This window comes from Melospiza melodia, chromosome 5 (genome assembly GCF_035770615.1).
Source record: "Melospiza melodia melodia isolate bMelMel2 chromosome 5, bMelMel2.pri, whole genome shotgun sequence".
In the NCBI taxonomy this organism is placed as follows: Eukaryota; Metazoa; Chordata; class Aves; order Passeriformes; family Passerellidae; genus Melospiza; species Melospiza melodia.
The window spans coordinates 76,309,573-76,329,653 of NC_086198.1; the positions used below are offsets into that span (position 1 = coordinate 76,309,573).

At 40.3% G+C, this 20,081-nt stretch overlaps 1 protein-coding gene across 5 annotated transcripts in view; it reads right to left on the minus strand.

The window, feature by feature from the left end:
• Window positions 1-19,823, minus strand: part of SH3BP2 (SH3 domain binding protein 2) — a 36,500-nt gene extending 16,677 nt beyond the window's left edge. For 2 of the 5 annotated variants that reach the window (XM_063157493.1, XM_063157492.1), the window contains exon 1: window positions 294-534. In XM_063157493.1, the coding sequence (XP_063013563.1) occupies window positions 294-403 (110 nt within the window). In that variant the 5' untranslated portion in view covers window positions 404-534. Of the gene's footprint in view, window positions 1-293; window positions 535-12,396; window positions 12,494-18,787; window positions 18,977-19,647; window positions 19,716-19,789 lie in introns of those variants that run through there. The other 3 variants (XM_063157497.1, XM_063157496.1, XM_063157495.1) reach the window with 3 other exon arrangements.
• Between the last annotated feature and the right edge of the window lie 258 nt (window positions 19,824-20,081).

The window sequence follows — 20,081 nt, forward strand, 5'->3', positions numbered from 1 at the left end:
ATATCTTTCAAGACAAAGGGAACGGAGAAATAAGCCTGAGATACACTGTGTAGCTAAATTTACTCTCTTTAACTTGCTTCAACTTGCTTTTCTTTTCTGACAAGTTTTCAACCAATACCCAACTAATCTCTTCCCACTCCAATTCTTTATCATTTAATCTTCTGCATGAGTTAAAGTGTTTTAGTTCAGCTAAAGGAATTTTAGCTCAGATACCATATTCTACTCTTAGTTTCAGTCTGCTCTCGACCTGAAGGAGACAAGATGACAGGAACACAAGCCACAAAAGCACTAACCTGGAGCCCTTGTCCGACCGACACATGGTTTTTCTGCAGCCGCTTCCACCGAGCGATTGTTTCCTTTGGGATGACAAAGCCATCAACAACTTCTGACCCCTCTCGGGCATGGCAGGAACATCCCTGCGCTTCTCCCACCTCTGGGGGATCCCAGGTTGGAAGCCACAGCAGTAGCTGCCGTCTGCCCAACGCACAGAAGGGAAAGCAGCCCTGGCCCAGGCGCGGGTGCATCTGCAGCGCCCTGTGGCCAAAAGTGACGCCGAGGCAATGACTTGTTTCCTCTGTCACTTCCTGTTCCCCCGCTGTCAGCGGCAGCGCTCTCTTTGTCAGATTTCCCAGCTTCCCAGAGAGCTTATAAATCAATTCCCACACAGCTCAAACGCCTGGCAGGCATCGAGATACAGAGCGGAGGGGATTTTCCAGCACTCGCTTTCTTCCCACTCACCTTTCAATCAACCACTTTCCTAGGGGAGAAAAAGAAAGTTGTCCTTTTTTCTCTCAGTGTGCTCCAGCTCCCACGCTGGCAGAGACGGCTCAGAAATGCTGCCTGTGCTCCTGAAGAGCCTGTGCCTCAGGTACTTGCACTGCCCCACAGAACTGTAAGTATTTAATCTGTTTTCTCCCCCACAGCTGGAGCTTGTCTTTTCTTCTTCAGCCCTAGACAATCAAAATAGCCATCCTGAAAAATTCTGCAGCATAGACATGCTTTAGAGCATGTCTTGCCTGTACAGTTAATGCTACACAAACCACAAGAGACAACAAAATCCAAATTCAAGAGTGAACAATTGCTCACAAGTATTACCAACCGATAATGAATAAATGTCGTTGTTTTACACTTATTTTCATCTGGAGTTCTTAAAAGGGTTCAAGTGTTTCACTGATTTGTCCAAATTTAAAAACACTCCAGGTTCAAAAGTTTGAACAAGACAAAATCAACTAGCAAATTTCAGAGTGATGGATGAAACATATATAATTATGTCAGGCAAGGATTACTTCACATATTTTTGGGGAAGCGGACATGAATCGGTATCCCAAAATAGAAGGAAGAAGCTCCATGCAACATCTCTTTTTGTAAATGACCCAACAGTCAAAGCACAAAAGAAAGTAATATTTTAGATACTGCTCACAGCTGTACGGGTTAGAAAAACAGCTCTCACCACAGGGCACCCATTTGCACCCCTTCCATTGCCAGGCTCTATGGGAAGGAAAACTGAATCTTAAATCCACAAACCTGTTGTGAGCCAAAAGGATTCACATATCAGAACACAAGATTCCTCTTCAATAAGGATCAATACCCAGTTGTCTCAGTGGCTTGACAGATTTGTCACACAAAGTAATTACAGAGGACTAAGCTCAGTGGTTTGTGAATTAAATTCACTTACTTTATTTGTTACAGTATCAGTTACCCATTTAAAGCACGCTGCCCTATATCTGTCTTTCCTCCCTCAGTTCTGTTATCTAAGCATATTCGGCTAAATCTGCATTAGCATCTTTGCAAGCTATTTCTCTAACTTAGTAAAAAAAATAGATTTAGAATGACAGCAGTTGAGCATATGCAACACTGGAAAAAACCCTTCAGTTCCTCTTTCCCTTTTCTGATGTGACACACCTCACTCCTGGTTTTCCCCTCCAAGCTCCACAACTACTAGTACCATGTTCTTTGGCTCCAGCAGTCTCATTAAACCATGCCTCCTTCATCCAACAAGTGTTCCTGAGGTACTGCTTCTCCTCTCTAACCTTTCTCATGCTGTGTTCTCTCTGTCTTCATTTCAGTATTCAGAAATGCAGCAGAATTCTTCATTTCAAGTTCCAAGATCCCACTTCGACTTCTCTAGTGATTTCCAACACTATCAAGATGTTCTTAGAATCAGAACAGAAGACACTTCACACACACACGCACACGAGCAGGTGTTCCACCAAGGAACAACAACAAGGTTTAGATTCAGTTTAGCTTTCTGGACCAAACATTCACCAGAAGGACTGTACTTCAAAATTGCAAATAAGGAATCTGAAAAGACATGAAAACTTTATGGATTTGATTGCCATTCTGCCAGGGAAGTGAAAGAGTTTTAAATATATCCTCCTTCACAAAGCAAAATTCTATTATGCATGGACCTTTGGCATAAGGTTTTCAGATTAATCTTCATTTGTCCCCATGAAATCAGTGGTGAGAAGCAGCCTTGCACCAAGCTATCCTAGGGAGAATTTCACTCCAAAAGAGATATTCCATTTTTTTTATGTTATAAGTTATCACTCAGCCTTAAAGGAAGAACCAAAGCATCTGAAACCAACACTTGGATTTCACTCCAGCAGGGCTGCTGAGGAAATCAGCCAGTCTTCCCTGGCATTGTCAGGAGTAGCTCTTGCTGGCAGCCCAAAGCAATCCTAGCAATCATTAGTTAATGGCATGTGGGGGCACACACAGCTGGCAGAACGCTGTCCTCACTGTGGTAAACTCACCACAGGGCTGAGCTCTGTCTGCAGCAGGAGCACTTCCTCTTGCTGACAAATTTACAGGAAACTGCAAGAATGGACTGCAAATAAAAGCAGCACAAGAAAAGCACAGCAACAGGCAAGGCACAAAAAAATCAACAAAGCACTAAAAATATTAAAATAGCATGAAAAACACTTTCTGTCAGCTGCAGCAAGTCAGCTCAGTGGTTAAGTTCCACTCAGAATAATGTAAGGTTTCATACATTATTTCTACAGAGGTCCACAGTATAATAAGGCATTAAGAAAGTAAGGGATGAACAGAATGTGCCCTAAGTTTGAGTCAGGAGTAGATTATTAGAAGTTTTATTATTTTATTAATTCTACCAAACTAGTTTAGTCTCAAGTTTCTAGATGGCAGTGGAAACAGCTTCACAACTGCAGATTATAGAAGAGCAAGTGTAAATTACTGAATCCTTCATTGATTAAGTAAGGCAATCTTGTGAAAATACAAACAACCATCCATCAGAATTGCTTCTGCTGGGTGAACTGCATTATTATCTTTTTTTTATAAAGATAAGTCAGCAACAAGGAGAAGGCATGAGGCCACAACTTCCAAAAATCCTCTTTCAATGTCAAAAGAACTCCTATACTTTAAATTTCCACCATCATCCCTTCCTTCAGCTTACTTCAGAGGACATGAAGTCCTAATAATATTTTTACTTATTTGTTACATATACTTAAAATAGGTAACTGAAGTATTGATAATATATATTCAATCGAATATATATCCAGTGAACACTTAAAAGCTTCCAAGTTTCTACTTATACCCACCCCAGCAGCTCTTAGGTTGTGAATATCTACACACATATTGTTGGCTTGGAACGTTAAAAAAATGCCAGCCAGCACCAGTCTGCAATGAAAAGCCATATCTCAGAGAATGAGCATATCAATTTTAAAACAAAGTTGTAACTTTTCATGATTGTTTCATCAAACAGTTTGGCACACATCCTAGAAGATGATAGCATCATTTTGATTTTGGGATACAGTTAATGTCATATATTGCTCAAATCTCCACAAATCAAAGTACAGCCACAAAGTACTTGCTGTTTATGCATAGCTTCCAAAAAAGCAAGTTAGATTGAGCAGCTGGAAGACAAGAACCATCTGCAATCTCTCAATAAAAGAACATCATTATTTAACAGATTCGCTTACACCAGCCAGCCTTGAAAAATAATGCAAGACTTTATATTAATGGGCTCCTCACTTCCAGAAAGACAGTGGGGGGCTGGAGTGTGTCCAGAGAAGGGCAATGGAGCTGGGGAAGGGTCTGGAGCACCAGTCCTGTGGGGAGCAGCTGAGGGAGCTGGGGTTGCTCAGCCTGCAGAAAAGGAGGCTCAGGAGACCTCACTGGCTCCATTCCCTTCCAGGAGGTCACAGCCAGGTGAGGGTTGGTCTCCTCTCCCAGGTACCAAGGAACAGGATGGGAGGAAACAGCCCCAAGTTGTGCCAGGGGAGAGTTAGGTTGGATATCTGGAAAATATTCCTCACAGAAAGGGTTGTCAAGCATTGGAATGGGATACCCAGGGAAGTGGTGGAGTCACCATCCCTGGAGGCGTTTAAAGAATGTGGATGTGGCACCTGGGACATGGTTTAGTGGTGAATAGATGTTGGTGCTAGGCTGAAAGTTAAGACTCAATGATCTTAGAGGTCTTCTCCACCCTAAATGGTTCTATGAAATAAGGATTGAATTAAGATCAGTACAGCTGTTCCAGCATAATTTTAGATGTTGGCAATTTTGTTATGCGTAGCTTTTCAAGTTTCACAGATTTCTACTGAATCCAAAGGCCCCTCAAAACCCCAGGGAGTTAACTGGGTCAAGTCTGTGCCAGTCAGATCACACTGATAACATTTGGTATAAACAACGCTTACATTGGAAGGCACTCCCAAAGATAATTTGCTGCCTTTTGCTTATTTTTTATATAAATTTCGATACATTACCAACACTCCATTTCCACTTACTATTGAAAATAGATGAACACATTCTTTGTTCCTTTTAACTGCTATTTATATACAAGGTCCTCAGACAAAAGACTGTAAATGCCACTGTGGCTGTGATTAACTGCTCTTTCAGCAGTGCTTGTAGAACAATTTAAAATAGAGCATAGGTTAAAAAAATTATCTAACTAGCAGAAGAACAAATGTGATTGTTAAGATCCTATTCCTGAAGACAGCTGCACAGGGAGTTTCCCCAAAGACACATAGATACTGAAAGTGGGAATTTCCACAAGACATTTCCTTGGCAGAAATTTTCAGTTCCAACAATTTTACTGCTAGGCTGGTTTGTGATTAACTGCACACAATTCTATCACTAAGATACTCAAAACTGATAAATTAGGAAGAACTGTTGGATGCTAAAATAATTTCTGTCTAGATGTCAAAACAGTTTTAAGCATTTTAGCTGGAGAACCACTGAACTTTAGTAAAAGCAACATCTAACTAAAGGCTTTTAGAAATACATAGGAAGGGGTCAAATATTTATTAGTGATTTTAAAGCACTTCCAACAGGTACAATTAACCAGCAGATATCTTGCCATATTAAGTTAAGTCTGTTGTTAGGAAATATTTTTTCTGCTTTCCTAGAATCTTACTTATATTGATTTAAAGTACATCAAGTGTCCAAAAGGGAAAAAAAAGAAGAAAAGAGATTTAATTTTTTCTGATACTAAGGCATTTTGGCAAGATATACAACATCCATGAGTTCATTGTATACTGCGCTTATACAAGACTAATGTAACTGAGACCCAAGACTACTACAGCTAATAAGAGTATTGTTGATGCAAATCAACAATAAAATTACTGAACATAAGCAATTTTAAAACATTCCTGCACTTGGATATTAAAACCAACAAAACTACATAGAGGTTATAACGTCCTTTTGAGTGTCTATCAACAAAAAATGCAGTGAGTAAATTCATAAAAACACTGACCCCAATAACAAGCTACTAATTGAATCCTAAACAAATGCAGCAAGGCCTGGTTTAGAGGAAGCATTTGTTCATGTCATCTGTGAGTCCTTCAAGCCTGTGTTTCCCTCTCCTGGTGGCTGCAGGAACCTTATAGTTAAGCAAATATACCTCTTCAAGCAAATGGCTGCAGCCAGCACCAAAGAGGAAGCTCAACTTCTGCTAGACCCTGACAAAACAAAACAAACCAAAACAAAGATTTTTCTATTTTTGCTTTGCTGTATAGAGACTTTGGATCCAATTTAAAGACACAGTAACTGCAAAGACTCTCTGTACCATACTGCTGTACAACACAGTAGGTGGTGCCAGGTTTTAAATAATTATGCAGTGAAGCATCTCACAGTCTGCTGTTCTCAGAGTTGGAAACTCTGACTATGAACCAGAATATCCAAATAAGCTAATAATCATGCAAGTGTGATTTATAGAATGAGAAGGTCCAGCTGGGTTGTGTTACTAATGGACTGTCCCCACCTCCAGCAGCTTTGAAGCTCCTTATGCTCCAAGCCTCATGCAGGTAAGTAGGTGCACCAGAAACATGGATTCTTTGTTTTAAATGCCAATATGAACTTCTCCAGAGGATGCGGTAAAGCATAAGTATCTTACCACTGACACAAAACACTGGATCAAAGGACTGAAACTGGTAAGGACACGGTTTACAATAACCAGAGTTTAAGGCTACCGTGTATTTCGTCACTTATTACTTTTGTTTTTTTTTTTTTTTTTTTTACAAGCACCAGAAAGAAGAAACTCTGTAAGTTCACGCTTACTTTCTACAACAGATTAATTAAATTATAAACATCATGTCTAGTTGGGATTTTAAGTGAAGATTTTAAAATTGAAACAAATGTACACTGCAAAGCTACTCCAGAAAGACAACAGTACAAAAACAATTTTAACCTGGAGGACATGAGAGGGAACAGTCAATTCATATCACATAAAATAACCATAAAAATGTATAATCTCATCCAATGGGCTACTTTTACAAGACAATTTGGACAACGACCTTTTCTATTATAATTTCTTTATGGAAATCACTACTTCCTTCAGAAGGATGACTAAAAAGAAAGAAATTCATTCCCCCTAAAGCTTGTTTAAATGAACTCCAACAGCAAGGATTAGCCTGAGATTGACTCAAATCTCCAGAGTTGTAGAACTGCATTCAAATGTGAGCTCACTCAGGGCTATTTTCAAGCACAGAAGACATTGATACGCAGTATTTCATAAGACATGAAGAACAACAGTGATATTTTACACCACAAACTAGTTTGCCTAATCAGACATATTACTGCCATGGTGCCACAAGTTTGCAGCAAGGCTTCTAAATAGGTACAAACCCCCAGCATAATATTATGAAAATAATGAAACCCTGACAGTAAGATAGCCCAAAGGCAAGGATCTAAAACCCAAATTCTAGATTCTTACTTGCATCTGATCTTGATGTCATGTAGCTCTTCTCAAATCAGCTCCTTTTCAAACCTGTTCTGTATGTCAAGACACAAACCTTATAAAGGTGTTTATAAGAGTACAACTTCTTCATTCTGGAGAGAGGACTTGAGAACACTGCATATAATGGGAATGGATGCAATGATACTGCACATGCGAATCACAACCTTTCCTAGATTGGAAATTGTTAATATTTCAAAGAAGGAAAACAAAGGAAAAGAAAAATAAAGCACTGTAACACATCTCACAATCTCACACAGTGATTGAAAAATTGGAAATACAGAAATCCATCTCAGATTCCAAGACCTCAGTCTCTGGCACTTCAAAATTACTCCAATAAGCCCCTGAGGTGCAAATTCTTAGGCTAGAAGAATATTCTCTATCTGTGCCAAGTTCTTACACTCATTTGCAAGCTCTCCTTGGATCTGACTCCATACAGCCATTCCTATTGACCCATTAAGGCAGCTAAAAAAAGAGTTTGTAAATGGGACCACATTTAAAAGATACTTCCATTTCCTTCCCATCAACACTTTTAAAAATTATTACAGACAAAGTTTGAATCTAGCAGGAGCCTGGAATCTTTTACATCCACTCTACAGTCTAATTAGAATATTGCCTCTACTTTTTAAATTTGAAGATGCTTCTGGGCATCACATTAACCTATCCTATCATAGAATTTAGAAATAAGCAATTTCTCTTTCTCAAGCATCTTATAGCACTGCCCATTCTTTCCATTCTCATGGTCACAAAGATGGTCCAAAGGTCATTTGTCTGATCCCTGGCCTCACTGACTTTTCACCACTGAAACTAACTTTTCTTTATTACAGACTGAAAAGACACACACACACATATAGAAATAAATATATCTACAGTTCTTAAAGAAATGGCATGTGTTATGAATGTCAGCAGTCCTATTCTTGGCAGGATGAGCTACAAAGAATACATTGCTTTTGTGCACCATTCTCTTTTATAGTTTCCTTGAAAAGCTCTCTCAAAACAGTGCAGCCAGACTCTTTACAGAGATGACCTGGTTATGACAGAAGGGCTCCTTCACAACCCCCAAAATCTGACATTTATGCACTGCCTGGAGCTCTCAGGTCATCATGTCCAGGGGGTCTGTATAGCATTCTTTCATTTCCAGGTTTTGGTCCTACGCAGAATTTATATGGAGCATATAACATTTCCAGCAAAAGCTTTTGCAGATTTACAGAATCTCTTCCTGCTATACACATCCCAGATATTCTTAAGGCATTCTAAATACAAATCACTTCTTGTCCACAATGAAGAGTTGAGGCTGGATTTCACTTGCACAAAGGAAATTCAGAAATTTAGGTCAGTGGGATTGGTCCTGTGCCAACCTAAGTAATCAAACCTGACATCTTTGTATAGTAAACAGAAGAGTTCATCTAGACCCAAGCCAAACAACATCACAGATGATTGATTCAGCTGTGGGCATTACTGTTACTGCAAAATAAAAGATCTACAAAAGCTGAACTTTACAGGAGGAAAACACCCTTTCTGCACATTTAAAACTATTTAATGCTATTTATGGTATTTTATTTAGTGTATAAAATCATACAGATTGATCCACTTAACATCCTCTAAAAACCTGCACATAATAACTCTATCAAAGTGCAGCTGCACTTTGTTAATTGTTTATCTCTACAGCCATAAAAAGAGCTCTCAGCTTTGGAGGTGTACCAAAAAGCATTAAAAGTGTCCAAACTTTCTGGACAGAGTGTTTTTGGACTCTCTGTTCAAAAAGCCTCCTCTTCTTCCAGAACTCATGTGACAATCTTTCATCCATTTCAGTCACTTATTTTTAATTAGGAAGACACTATATCAATGAAATACATTTCCAAGACACAACAGAGCTAATTTAGAATTTCTGACTTCTCCAACAGATCAAAATCTAACAACCCAAACACTTCAAACTACAATTATCCCATTACATACTTGAAAAAAAATTGTCTACAGAATTTTATGAAAATTTTCTAAATTTGGCATCATCACAGATTAACAAAGATTGATATAATGACAAAATCATTGTGGGTCAGAGCCATTGCTCCAGTGCCACTTCCTCTCCTGAGCAGTCTACCCAAGAACCAGCAGCTGGCAGGGTACAATCAAGTGCAAAGCCTGCACTAGTTATAGTTTAACTGAATGTGGAAAATCAATCCTTTAGTCAGCAAGGACAAGAGAATTGTTGAAGATTCTTCCTACCTATTGTATACCTTGGAATTTTAAACCTCACTTTTTTTGCCTCTTTGGAATGCTGTATTGTTTTTCTTCATTATTTTTCATTCCACTTTGCTGGAGATTAAATTGTTCCGTTAGAGATCACAAGGAATCTATTCCCCAAGACTCCCCATTCATTTGACATTTTGACTGTTCTACAGAACACTATCATCAACCCTTTCATTCTAATACAACCTCCCTCTTTTTCTAGACCATTTTGCTGAAATGTGCAACATAAACCCATCAGACCATAGGGCACTAGGGCTAAATAGCAAATAGTGATACAGTTTATCCTCCTAACACAGGAATATTAGGATCACATCAGGTTTGTAGTAGCTTTTTATGTGGACTAAAGCCTGACTATCAGGCCAAGTTTATATTTGGTCTTTGCCTCCGAGTTGCTCAAAACCCTAAAATTCCAGCAATAAGAAACTAAGGAAAAGGAAGTCTGCCCAATGCTACTAAGGACTGTGGGGAGACAGCTTCCTGACAACTGCTGTTTCTCTAAGAATGACACTTCAAACTACTGATTCATGTGTCAGGTGTGTTTCTTCCACACACCACCTCAATTAGCACAGACCAGCAAGCACATTTAGAGCAAAATTCTGCTAAGGCTTCATCTCCTAAGGGCTGTAAAAATTACAGAGCATGAATAACACATGGCAGGCAAATTACTCAGTATGTTCACTAGAAAGATAGAAATGGTGTAGGCACAGAAACAAGGATTAATTAGAAGCATCTAATTAATACGTTTCCTGCTACCTAAAATGGAAGGGAACGCTCCAGGAAGGAAGGGAGTTGTGTAAAGTTGCCAAACTAAGAGTTTCAACCAAAAAGACTTGTGTTTGCTAGATTTCACAGCAAAGACACTGCTGCAAATCCCTTCTGCTTGTCTTCCTCCCAAGAAGCAAAACCTGTCAATCAACTGATTGACACATTCCTTGGAACAACACCTCCAACCCAGAAGAGGAGGAGACTCATCTCTCAGCTCAACTGCCCAGCAGAGAGCTTCCTACTACCCAGTAATTATTAAATACCATGACACTCTTGTAGCCCATTAGAACAGCAATTAGTACATCTTTAGTAATTAACAGACTTGTCACTAAGCCCTTGCCACCTGCCAACCCAATTCTGCTGGGGAGCCAAATCCGCGAGTGCAAGTGCAGCAGCACCGACACCTTTCTCACATCCTTCTGCTCCTGGCAGTCCTCTCATTCCTCTAGGAACCAGTGAAGGAAGCAGAGGAGCCCCCAAACACAACTAGGACCATTGAAGGAATGGGGATATCATGCAGCCATGGAGAAACAGCCTGGCAGCACAGGCACAGCAGGCACCATGCCAACATGAGAGACAGCTTCCAGATTTAATCACTTTGGGATCATCTAGCAATGTGTACATTTGCAAACATGGTATTCCACCTTATCAGTGTTGTTTCCATCATTGTGAGAAAGCTTATCTGCGCCTCAAAGCAAAAGATGTGAGATTTAACACATCCACACATCCCTTGGACAAGGCTTCATTTGGGCTCTTCAGGCCACTTGAGTCAGTGGCATTCTGAACTAAAACCTTCTTCACAACAGCTGTGCCACTTGCCAAGGGACAGAAATAAGGGCTTTTTCCTTTCCTTTTTTCTTTTTTTGGGGGGGGGGGGGGGGGGGGGGAAGAAGACAGGAGACAGATGACTCACTAAGGCTTTGAGTATCGAAGGAAAAAAGAATTTCACTGTGAGTTCTTCCCATAACAGCTTCCCACAAATACAGCAATTTCCTCTAAGTGGCTAGAGAATAGTTTGGCTATCCAACTCTGTTCTCCTAGTTTAAACATGAAGAGTACATTTAAAATATTCCTCTTTCCCTTCCAGATTTCCCATGCTCCCCCAGTGCAGTCACACAGCAAGTATTTATCCAGCATAATCCCAGCAGTCTGCCATGCTTAATTTACTCCTGAGTAAGAATACCACACAAGCTTATGGATGGTGGGAGTGGAATACATTTGTGCCAGACTATGCATCATCTTATTATTTGTTTGGGCTCTCCTAAACCCAGGATGACAACTCTGTTGTATATAACCTCATTTTATTTTTTCAAGGTGGTTTTCTATTTCCAGGTCTTTAGGAGGAAGAAAACTACAAATCCTGTAGCAAGACTTGTGTGCCCCTCCTGCAATGGGTGTTTTTTCTTCTCAGAAAAGCCTTTCTGGTCAGCATTCTGATAAGTATATTCACCTAGTCCAAGTCTCCAGTTACATACTGAAGGTAAGGATTCTTTCCTAGACACCAAGCAGAGATTGCAGAGGAATAATTGTCCCATGCTCCTGTACGTGGTACACCCACTTGGACGGCAGAAATTGGTTTTCCCCGCAAAACACGTACAAAGCCTGTATAAACAAATCCCACTTTACTCACTTAAAATGCACAGTGCTTTGGAAACATGCCTACCTGGCACCACAGTGGAGTCTGATTAACTGACTGAAAAATTACAGTGGAAAGCTTGAATGTTTAAGCCTGGCTGATTAATGGAAATTAACAGCTGCAGATGCTCAGCAGCTGTTCCAGTCAGGTCACTTTTTCACCCAAACATAGTTCAAAGTACCTTATTTTGATTAGTTAAACGTACAGATCAGTTTTGAATTAGCTAATTATAAGCTTTTCATCTGCCAGTAGGACCTGTAGGCTCATAGTCCAGGTTTCTTTGTGCTAAATTTCTCTTTACATCATTGTCAGGAAAAAAAAATAGGAAAAAAAAAGCTAATCCTTCCAGGAATAGGTACAAATCAGAATAGAAGAAAAGATGGGAAGTTCTTACATGAGTTTAGGGGTCTAAGGTGTACAGTTTTATTAGTATAAGGAAATACCAGAAGCTGGCTTCAGCACACGTGCTTGGTGAAAACAGTGTGACCACAGGTCTGTGTAAAAGGTTTAGGAGACATTACACTTCATGAAAAGCAAAGCCAGTGATCAGCCATACCACAGCAGTCTGAGATGAGAGATGCTCCACTTGAGGAAATAACTGTCCTGCAGTCCTCACGCATTGAACCAAAGTCTCTTCAGAGCTCCAGCTTGGTCTAGGAGAAGCAAACAATTATGTGATGTGTTGTAATAGAATTACTCTTAAGCAACATCAAGGTAATGATTTACTCTTTTTAGTTTAGTAGTAGTAGTACTCTTTTTAGTTTTCAGTAGTTTAGTTTAGGGCAGTCACAGGATTAGAGACTAATAATCTAAGCCTCTGCTGCTTGGTGCAGGAATGAGCTCTGAAGGGTAACCATGGTCTGGTTTCAACACCAATCTCAGCACTTGGACACATGCAACTTCTGATGAAGTTAAGGGGAACTGGGTAGAGTTTGAGGTGGAATTTAAACCAAAACTTTTTACTTCATAGTAGAATTTTAACAAGTTTAACAAATACACCAATAGAGAAATTGTCAGTCACCCAAGCTGAGGTTTAGAAGTATTTTAAGTCTTGGAGAATCATGTAAGAGCTAATAAAACATGAGATGAAGGACCATTTCAAAGATATGTTGATTTGCAATAAGATTAACATGAAGATATTGAAAGAAACCACCAATAAAAAAAAAAAAATCTAACTGCTAATTCTATTAATATTTTTAAAAATCTTCATTTGCAAAAACTACTGTTTCCAGAATGATGATTCATGTCTACCACTACAGTAGCTTAAGCTAAAATTAGAACAAGGAAACAAAGCTTCCTACAAAACCACTAGTTTTTTGTCTTACAAAATATGTTTCACCAGACAAGACCCAGGTATTCACGACACTCTACTTCCACTTCTCTTCTTCCTTTTTCATTACTAAGCTGTTATCACATTAAAAATGAAAATTAGTAAAACATGCTTTTACACTTATTAAAATATATTTCAGGATCTGAGATGTTGCCCTGAAGTGCTGCATTAGTAAAGATAAAGTCATCTCAGTGACTGATTTCAGCAGAGTAAAGCTCTGCCGGAGAGTAGGGAGCTTATTTGTCTGGGGAAGAACTGAAGATGGAAGTGGGAACTGACATGCTAACTCAGATTTCCCTTCTCCAAGGGTTCCTGTTTTTCACTTTACATATCTTTAAATAAAAAACTCAATGATAATAAAAGATGAAGCAGTCATTTCATATGAAGAGCATTGAAAAGCTTTGTTTTTTTTTTATAATTAATTATTAAGTTGCACAGCACAGGTTCATGGTTCACCTAAATAGGAATACTGCCAGCTAAACTAGACCTGACCTTATTTCCATCTGTTACAGCAGAATTACACCAAAAGATGGAGTTAACCTCAACAATGAGAAAGTATATTTACACTGAATAACAATGGAGTTGAGTGTACTGAAGTCCAATCTAAATTAATTTTCTTGTCCTTTAAGAGAGAGAGCGCATTCATGCAGCTCTGTTTCCACCACCCAGTATGGTTTTGTTTCATTTCCTTGACCATACAAGTACAAAGCTTAGGGATACTAAATTCTCCTAATTCCTTCTACAATTTGCTCTTCTCTCATTTACTTGGCTACACTTCAAAATGAGAAATCTTTTGCCTTGAGTCATGTCTATTATGCACAAATCACCTTTCATGATGAGTCTTGCAGCACACCTCCCATCCTCTCTCTTTTGTCAACACTTGGACAAAAAGATCTCTGAGGCAGCAGCAGTTCCAGACATGCACACTGGTGCCACTGCCTCCCAGCCCTTTCTTTCCAAGTCCTGCCAGAAGCAAGAATGAGGAATCATTCCAACTCCAAATGCAGGTTGTTTTCCTACAGCAAGTTGGGACTAACCACTTAACAGGAACTTGGTAACCAGGCTTAAGCCAGGTGCTGAAAAATGACAAATCAGTTAAGACAGGAGATTAATCAGAACACAAAACACTAACAGCCACCTCTCAGAACTGCATATTTAAGTAAATTTTTGGTGTACATATTACTGCTTCTCCTCTGCTTCTTTTCAGGCCCTAGCTACAATGATGAGGGATTTTAGTTTCTGGTTCTTTTCAGTTGCATGCTATCCATCCCATTAGAGGAAAGGCTTAAACATACAGTACAGGCACATAAGAGGGAAAAGAATAATAAATGCTTGCTTAAAACACAGATATTGTCTTCTCCCTAGGTACCTCATTCATGACCTTTGCATATTTGTGCAGTGCTTCTGCCAGCAACAACAGAAATTTTAAAATTTCAGGGATTTTGTACTCCCCAAAAGAGGTTAAATAGTACTCAGCATAGCTATCAGATTTTTTTTAAAATGAAGATTGATACTTCACTCAATTGTTGCTCCCATATGAGCTCCAATAGAAATTCCATTTTCATATTCAGAGGAAAACATCTGGCATGACAGATTTCCTGTTTGAAGAGTCCTTACAAGAGAGTTCATGATTAAAGGCAGAAATCTGACTTTCTCCTAGCACTCATTTATTTAGCGAAGCTGAAGGGATAACAAAATAAGAGTCTTGGTTAAACACGCTCAAGAATTTTCCTGTTTGGGGATTGCAATACAGTCCCTGCACTGAAAGAATCAAGAATTTCAAAGAAGAGTTTTACACAAGTCCTTTGTGCATGCACATGTCAAGATATTGTACAAATTAAAACAAAATTTAGTTGCAATGTCTACTACATCAAGCAACAGAAGCCCTAATCTGTTTACATGGAGCACTCCAAAGTTTTCATGAAGTGACCTTGAATGCATGTGTAGTTACTAATTTTTCTAAGTGCTTAATAAGAGAGTGAAAGTCTCTGTAGGCAACTAAATCCACTTTGATTAATGAGGAATAATCAGGAATTAACAAAGGCAACCTTAAGTGGTCACACACTACCATACATAGGAGCATCCCCTACATAAATGAGTCAGTCAAAATATAAAGAAAAGAACCCCAAAACTCCTGTATTCCTGCCCTAAGAGATAAAAGGAAATGGTGAACCATGACCAAATCAAATTTTGTGTTTTTCTAAGTTACAGCAGAGTCCTAGAGCAAAGTTTAACTAGGAGCAAAGTGTTTACCTTTAAAAAGCATAAGGATACAAAGCCAGTTTGAATTGGGAAGTTCCTTCTTTGCCAAATTAACACTTGAAGAGCAACATTGGAATTAGAGACATATACATTTTCTAGAAGACAGAAGAGATCTAAGGATTCAAATGTACCTACTGTTCCATTAGGATGGAAGTGATCCTGACCATCCATGATTAATGATGTACAGGTTGTCAGTTGCTGATATTACTTTGCATAAAGAAAATAAAAATCCAGAAAGCTTTAACCATAACCAGCCGAACAGTGAGAATTTTCAAACATCAAGAAGATGAAAACAAGTGTTCCCTGGACTACTGGAAGTTTTACCTGTGGCTTTTCTAGAAAGAAAAGATAGTAAGGAAGCAAAAGTGTGCTTCCCCTACCTCAGGGCAACTACAGACATGAAAGTTAATCCAGCAACAAAATTCAGCAAGCAGCTATTCCTAAATTTTGCCTAATTTTACACTTATTTATTTCACACCATCTATCTAGCTCAGTTGTTTACAGCTGTTTTAGGAGACAGATCCAGAATGTCCACTTTCCATGAAATTAAGATTTGTCAGAAGCACTTTAGAAAGAGCCCTAGCTACACCTTAGGTGTCCCTGAATTAGCCTGGTTAAACCAGCCCATGACTACAGCAAAAAGCCACAAGAGGAATCCTCCCGATAGGCACTCAAGCTGTTCCTTTCTCTGCTCCTAAAACCCCAGTCTGCAGGAGCTGAAGCCAAAAGTATTGCCAAGTATTGATTTCTGAGTGATTGTAATTCTTTCTCTGCACTGTAAATCACCCTGAAGTATCTTTCTGCCAAAGATATTCAGACATGCATAACTACTGCAACAAAACCACCTTGGAAGAGATAAGGACTCAGTCATTATAGGAAATGAGCTGGCACAAAAACAAAATAAATAGATTATTTCAGTTATGCTGGTATGCTGCAAGAGAGGGAGAACAACATTTAGGTTTGTTTCCATAGGAATTCATGTCCCTGCATTTTCCTGTAACTATTGCCTTGCTGAAAATTAATCCCTTATCTCGAGAAAAATTGTTTTCAAATTCCTGCATGTGTGAGATGAAATGTAGACTCTTGGATTCCCTTTCTTTGTAAGGAAAAACTAAGAATTTCAACATAGAAGCATACGGAAAAGAGACAAGATAAAAAAAAAAAACTTCAAACAGATCTTGGAGAAATACTGTAGCCACTATATTGCTCTTAAAAAGCACAGTGTAGAGAAACTCTGCCACGTGGTCTAGTCTAGTCATTGGAAACAAGCAAACCAGAGACACATATAAAATATGTAATATAAACCATGATAAATAATTCCTAGAGTTAGCAACCATACGCAGGGTAGTTATGCTGATCAAAACTTCAGGGCCTTCAATTCTCCCTTCCACATATCACAAAAGGCATAACTCAGTCATTCCAGCATGAAGCAAGCAGTGTTGATAGGAGGAGAGGGGTGTTGATTAACAAGAGTTAGCAATGGTTCATAAATTTTGGAGGAACAGACAGTGACATATGTACATGTGATAAGTGTAAGAAATACAAATTTCCTTTTAGTACTATATTTACAGAAATGAGTCAGCCTCAGATTACCTTTGAGGCTGCCTTAAATCCCCCTGATTTCTACACTCCCAAACTCCCTTACCAGCATTGCTCCACTACAGTACAGGTTCCAAGGCAATAGTGAAAAAATGTTATGAGGAAATGCCTTCATGGAGTAAGATTACCTTAAAAAAAAGGCCAGAAGAATGCTTAGCTACATGAGAGAGGAATAAACATCAAAGAGGTTCTTTTCTCCTTCCATTAAAAAAAAACAAAAAAAAAAACCAAAAAAACCAAAAAAAACACCAACCTATTAGAAGACAAAACACATAATGGAAGAATCACTGAATCATTGTATCAACTAATATTTTTAAATCTAAACAAAACTAATTTATCCTGGCTGCTGCCTGGTAGCTGTCAGGAGTCCTCACCATTCCTGACAGAACTATTCATCAAAGCTACTGAGAGTCTGAGCTTCTATGAACATTCCTGCAAGGTCCAGTAGAAGCAGCAAACAAGCCAAGATCCTGATCCTTCAGTAACACAAACTAAAAGTCTACAAATCGCAGAGTTACTTACATCTGCAAGTACTTTTAAGATCAGGGCTTAAGCCAGAAACAATTAATGGACACAATGCTTGCACAATGCTGCACATTCCAAGCTTATGAAGCTGTTGAATTGTCTGATAAAAGTAAAATCTACCCATGGTCTAACATCCCATGCCAAACAGGCTGGGAGATGCACCCACACAAAGTCGGAGTTGTCAGGTTAAAACACACACACCTCTCTATTCCTGCAACCTTGTAATGCAGAGCAATAAATGCACCAGCAACCTAAGGGCTGTGGGGCAAAGAGCAACACTGCAACCACCAGGTTTGAGTGTCAGGGGCACTTTTCCTGCAGGTAAAATGACAAATATGCATGTGCCTTTTGGTCACCCATGTGTGTGTTTTGGCGCTGTAAAGAAGTTAACACTTCTTAAAGCATTTGCATTTCCACTAAGCATCATTACCAGAGTGGCTGCCATGTTTGGTTCTCAGTCAAAGGAGTCTGCTTCACATCCATTTAAGAAATTACACAAGGAGACTTTTCACGGTCTCTATTTTGCATTTTTTGTAGGCAAGTTAATTTTTTAGCAACAATATTAGATTGGCAATCTGGCCTTCGAAGTACAAGGGGTTCATCTGTCTGTAGGAGTTTACAGATTCAGACAGCTGAATCAGACTGGCCTCAAACACAGGAATTCTGGCTCAGACAGCCCTGCCCAGGTTTCTGCAAGAACTTATCTTGGTGTGTTCATTCTTACTGCTTTGATAACTTCAAACCCTTTAACCCTTTCTAGAACTGTCATCTCTGCATCTCCCTCCTTTACCACTTTTTTTCTAAAAAGCTCTTTATTTTCTGAACCTTTTAGCATGAAGTTGTCATGCTTTGTGGAAAAGTTCATGGAAAGCTGAGAGATTTTAAAACAAGAAAATGACAAATAGGAAGCAGTATTTGACCCACCACTAAGCTGACCCAGTACTGACTCCTCAATAATGGAATATTGGCAAGTGGTATCCATTAATCAGCTCTCCTGCAACACCAAGATGGCTATAAAATACTGCAACAGGAAGGGAAAGAAATGTGTTATGCCTAGAAGAAAAATAGCAAGTTAATTCTGCTTTTGTCTAAAGCGTGAAAGAGGCGCATAAAGGAAATAAACAACAGAGGATTCGGCTCTATATTTCCTGTACAAATACAACCAAAAATAAACAGAGGAGGTGTAAAATTATTCAGATCTAAATTTAATAATAAACTGTGACATACTAACCCTTAGAGCAGAGAAGAAGTGGACAAATGCTTCTTGTAGTAAGAAACATAGCAGCTTAATGCAACTAATTTCCAAGAGGAAACTTCAATGCACAGCCAGACCAAGTACACATCAGCAGGAGACTGTGGCATGCACTCAGGAACTACTGCACCTGTAATGATGGATTTAGACACAGCACAAGGCTGGTTCAGTCCCACTACTGACCTGTACTTTGTCAGCATCAGGATCAGAAAATAGTCTTAGCAGACAGGCTTTCCCTGTAGGAGGGGAAACATTTATCCACCATCTCAACTCATTTGGGCTAGCAGATCCAATTTGCACTGGTCACTTGGGGATAAAAGCTGACAAATTAAATAAGCACATGCCAGGTGTCCTCACTCTCTACTGCTCCCAGCGGCACAGCACCTACACCTGCAGAGGGACACGAACTTCATACCTAGGCTGAAGTGACAGACACAACCCAGGTAAAGAGGGGGCATGCAAGATTAAAGTAGATAGCAACACTAAAGAAAATGCTGCACAACACATTCGTACCCTATGTTTCACTGCTATGTTTCAACGCTAAGAAGTCTTGCCTCATCCTTTAACATATATATATTATCATTGGAAACATGCTAGGAAATGAATCCTGGTGCTCCCAACTCAACACCAAAGCCACAGCTCAACACAAGTGGGCAATACAGCTCTTTCACTCATCCCTTCCCAAAGGAAAGCGACTACACCTTTTTTCTGCGCCCAGAAGAGCCTTTCCTCTCCCCACGGGCGAACTCACACCGACGACTTTCCTCCATCCCACCTCCCACCTGCAGTCAGCAAAGCGGCACCGAACCGAAGGCATCAACCCATGGAGCTGAACACACCTCGTGTCGTCCCGCCGTTCCCCGGAGCCGCGGGAACCTCCCCGGGGAGCCCGGGCGGCGGCTCCGGGGGCCGCCTTTCCCCGCCCGGCTCCGGGGCTCGGCGGGGGCCGGCCCGGCGCTTCCCGAGGCTCCCGTGACTCACCCGAGGAGTTTCCCGGCGCCCTCCAGCAGCGCCGCGGCGGGAAGAGGGCCGGGAGCCGCGGGCACGGGGGAGCCGCGGGCACCGGGGATCCCTCGCACCCCGCTCCCGCCGGCACAGCGCCTCAGCTCCGCGGGCAGCCGCGCCGGCCGCTCATTCCTGCTGCGGGCAGCGCGCCCCGCGCCCGCCCCTTCCTTCACCTGCCGGGGCCGGCCCGGCCTCCGCTCCCGCCCCCGCTCCCGCCCCGCCGGCACCGCCCGTGGGAGCGCCGCCCTCCCGGGGCTCTGCCGGGCTC